The 2763-nt window shown below is 32.5% G+C and overlaps 1 protein-coding gene across 1 annotated transcript in view; it reads right to left on the bottom strand.

The window, feature by feature from the left end:
• Positions 1 to 324: 324 nt before the first annotated feature.
• LOC108911408 (T-cell leukemia homeobox protein 1) overlaps positions 325 to 2763 on the bottom strand; it is a 12024-nt gene continuing 9585 nt past the window's right edge. The window contains exon 4 of the mRNA XM_018716341.1: positions 325 to 491. Within this exon, the coding sequence (XP_018571857.1) occupies positions 336 to 491 (156 nt within the window). The 3' untranslated portion in view covers positions 325 to 335. The remainder of the gene's footprint in view (positions 492 to 2763) is intronic.

The following is a 2763-nucleotide window of genomic DNA, read 5'->3' as shown; positions in this document are numbered from 1 at the left end:
GTACATCATTTCAATTTCATTTCAGTGATTTTAGTGAATTTAATTTGAAAAGATTACTTATATTTCAGATAAGTGAACAGCGTAAATATTATTTTTAAAACCTAATTTGAACAAAAAATAATGAATTGAAATTGATTAATCTATATTTGTGCCATCAAAATTTTCGGTTAACCCCTAATTTTCAAACTTCCTTCATAGTTTGCAGTTTCAGGACAAAAATAACTTCTGGAGACCCAACCACGATTGAATTATTTACAAGTATATATATTTATAGCATCCCCCTTATCTGGTTTTTGCCATTCTCCTCCATTCTCTCGACGGAATTGTTTATGGTCTCACGTATCTGTACTTGAGCTGTTTGTATCTTGAGTGTCAGGGTGCGAATCGTCGAGAAGGAGCTGTTGTTGTTTCAAGACCGCAAGCCGCTGATGGGTTAATTCGAGGTGGTGTTTGCGCCATTTGATGCGTCTGTTTTGGAACCACACCTTCACCTGCAAAACGTCCCGGGAATGATAAATTAACTCAAATAACAGGAAATGACACACATTGGTCAATTATTTTTTACATTGTTGTTTGTTAATACAATACAATATTTTCTAATTTCTATCATTGTTTAATCATACAAATGCGTATAATATCATTCGTATTTTTTACATTCTTCCATTACAGCTTTAAAAAGATCACATGATACTTCAATTTTTCATATTAATCACTTTATTTATCAAAATTAAAGATTTTTTTCTGCCTGGAATGATAAATTACTGAATCAAATTACGTTGAAACATAAATTGTTTTATTTTTTACTATTATATTTTGTGTAATCAAAGTAAAATTTAGATAAAAACTTTACATTTTTAGTTTTTGATTTATTTTCCCTTTATAAATTATAAAAGAATATCTCAAAATATTACAAAAATTGTATTACTTCTTTCATATACCTTAATTATAGGTACATATAAAAATATTTAGAAAATTATAACATTTACGATAGCATCCTTGAAGTTCAACCTAGCCTGATGAAACTTTGGTTATTTGGATATTTTCGAAATTCTATAAGTGCATTTGTATTCAGTGAAAGAACCTCATCCCTTTTATTTGAAAAATGAGTTATTTTAATATTTAAAATCTAAAATGATCTGCTCTTAAAAAATTTAAAGTTTCTATTCCAATATGTTCTTTGAAAGTTTGATGACATTGTACAAAAAATCATATTTATAGAAGATCGCCTTTATAGATTTTTTTTTGTGAAATTAGGAATTTTGAAGAAAAAATTGTACCTCGAATATGATTCATTTTGCAAATGAAATGGGAAAGAGCTTTTTTCTTTCAAATATACAGGGTGTCTGGTAAGTATATGGCATATTCTCGGGAGTGTATAGGGGAGGTCAAAATAACCCTAGTTTGTCATAAAAGAAAACAATTCCTAAAGTGCCCTTTATCGGAGATACAGAACCCCAAAGGGGTAGTGATTTACCTTTTCGGTTCTAACTTTTGAACCGACTTGTATAATTTAATGAAATATTAATATTTTATGTAGACCACAAAGGCTCATAAAGCCATACTACAGTAAATGTTTTACACTGTCAGAGAAGTCAGGAACGGACTTGCCACCACACTCGTTGGGCCAAAATTTTGACAGGTGTCATTTTCTAGAGCTGAAAACTGAATTTTTAAATACTTTGGTCATTTGTCTTTGAAAAAGATACTCTACATTTGTTTCAATAAAATTAGCCGTTTTCGAAAAAATTCAGTTTTTGTATATCACGTCATTAAAATAATAAATCAGAATTCTGCAATAAAACACTAGTCGCTTTTATGTCGTTACTGACAACACTTGTAAAAATTGTCTGATTGATTGAGTATACAAGACTAAATAATGGAGCATTATTCCTATAACGAATATGCTAACATGCAACTCGGCAATTGTGTCGAAGCAAGAAGAATTTATTCTGATACATTTCCAAATCATTTTACCGCACCGAACAATTTCAGAAAGGGTTGATCGTAGTTTACGAGAAAGAGGTAAAGAGTCAAATGAAATAAAAAATGTTAAAAGAAGCTAATCTTTTGCTAATACATTTTAAAAAGTTTTTTGCCGCATCGTGGTAAGAAGGGCCTCCAAGAAGAGCAAGGAACCTTCAGTTAGAGGAGGAAATTCTGGATGAGATTGCTGAAAATTCCTCCAATAATGTAAGAAAGCTGTCGGTTGCTGCGACAAAGTGGACTGTTCATGATACCCTTCCAGAACAACTGCTACATCTTTGTCACGTCCAAAAGGTACATGAAATGTCTCCCGCTCCTGCAAGAGTCAATTACGCAAATTGGTTTTTGCAATGATTTAGGTATACTTAATACAAATTTTATTAGTATTGTTTTGTTCACGGACGAAGCCAGTTTCAATCGAGACGGAGTAATGAACTGCTATAATTTGCATATCTGACATGAAGAAAATCCCCATGCAATAAATAGTATACAGGGTAGGAAAGTACCAATGGTCTATCTGAAGTTACGTAAGAGCGATAAAGTAAGCCATAGAAATCCATGCGATAGAGAAGGATGGCTATAATGAAGGCGTCTCTAAGTCACCGCCCGTTTCGCCCTTCCACAAATTAGATCCACTTCTTATTTGTGGAAGGGCGAAATGGGCGTTGACTATTAGACGCCTTCATTATAGCCATCCTTGTCTATCTCATGGATTTCTATGGCTTACTTTATTGCTCTCACGTAACTTCTGATAGACCATCGGTACTTTCCTACACTGTA

Source organism: Anoplophora glabripennis, unplaced genomic scaffold, assembly GCF_000390285.2.
Source record: "Anoplophora glabripennis isolate ALB-LARVAE unplaced genomic scaffold, Agla_2.0 scaffold563, whole genome shotgun sequence".
Classification (NCBI taxonomy): Eukaryota; Metazoa; Arthropoda; class Insecta; order Coleoptera; family Cerambycidae; genus Anoplophora; species Anoplophora glabripennis.
Note: the sequence above shows the minus strand (reverse complement) of the source record. Positions and strands in the feature narration are given on the sequence as shown.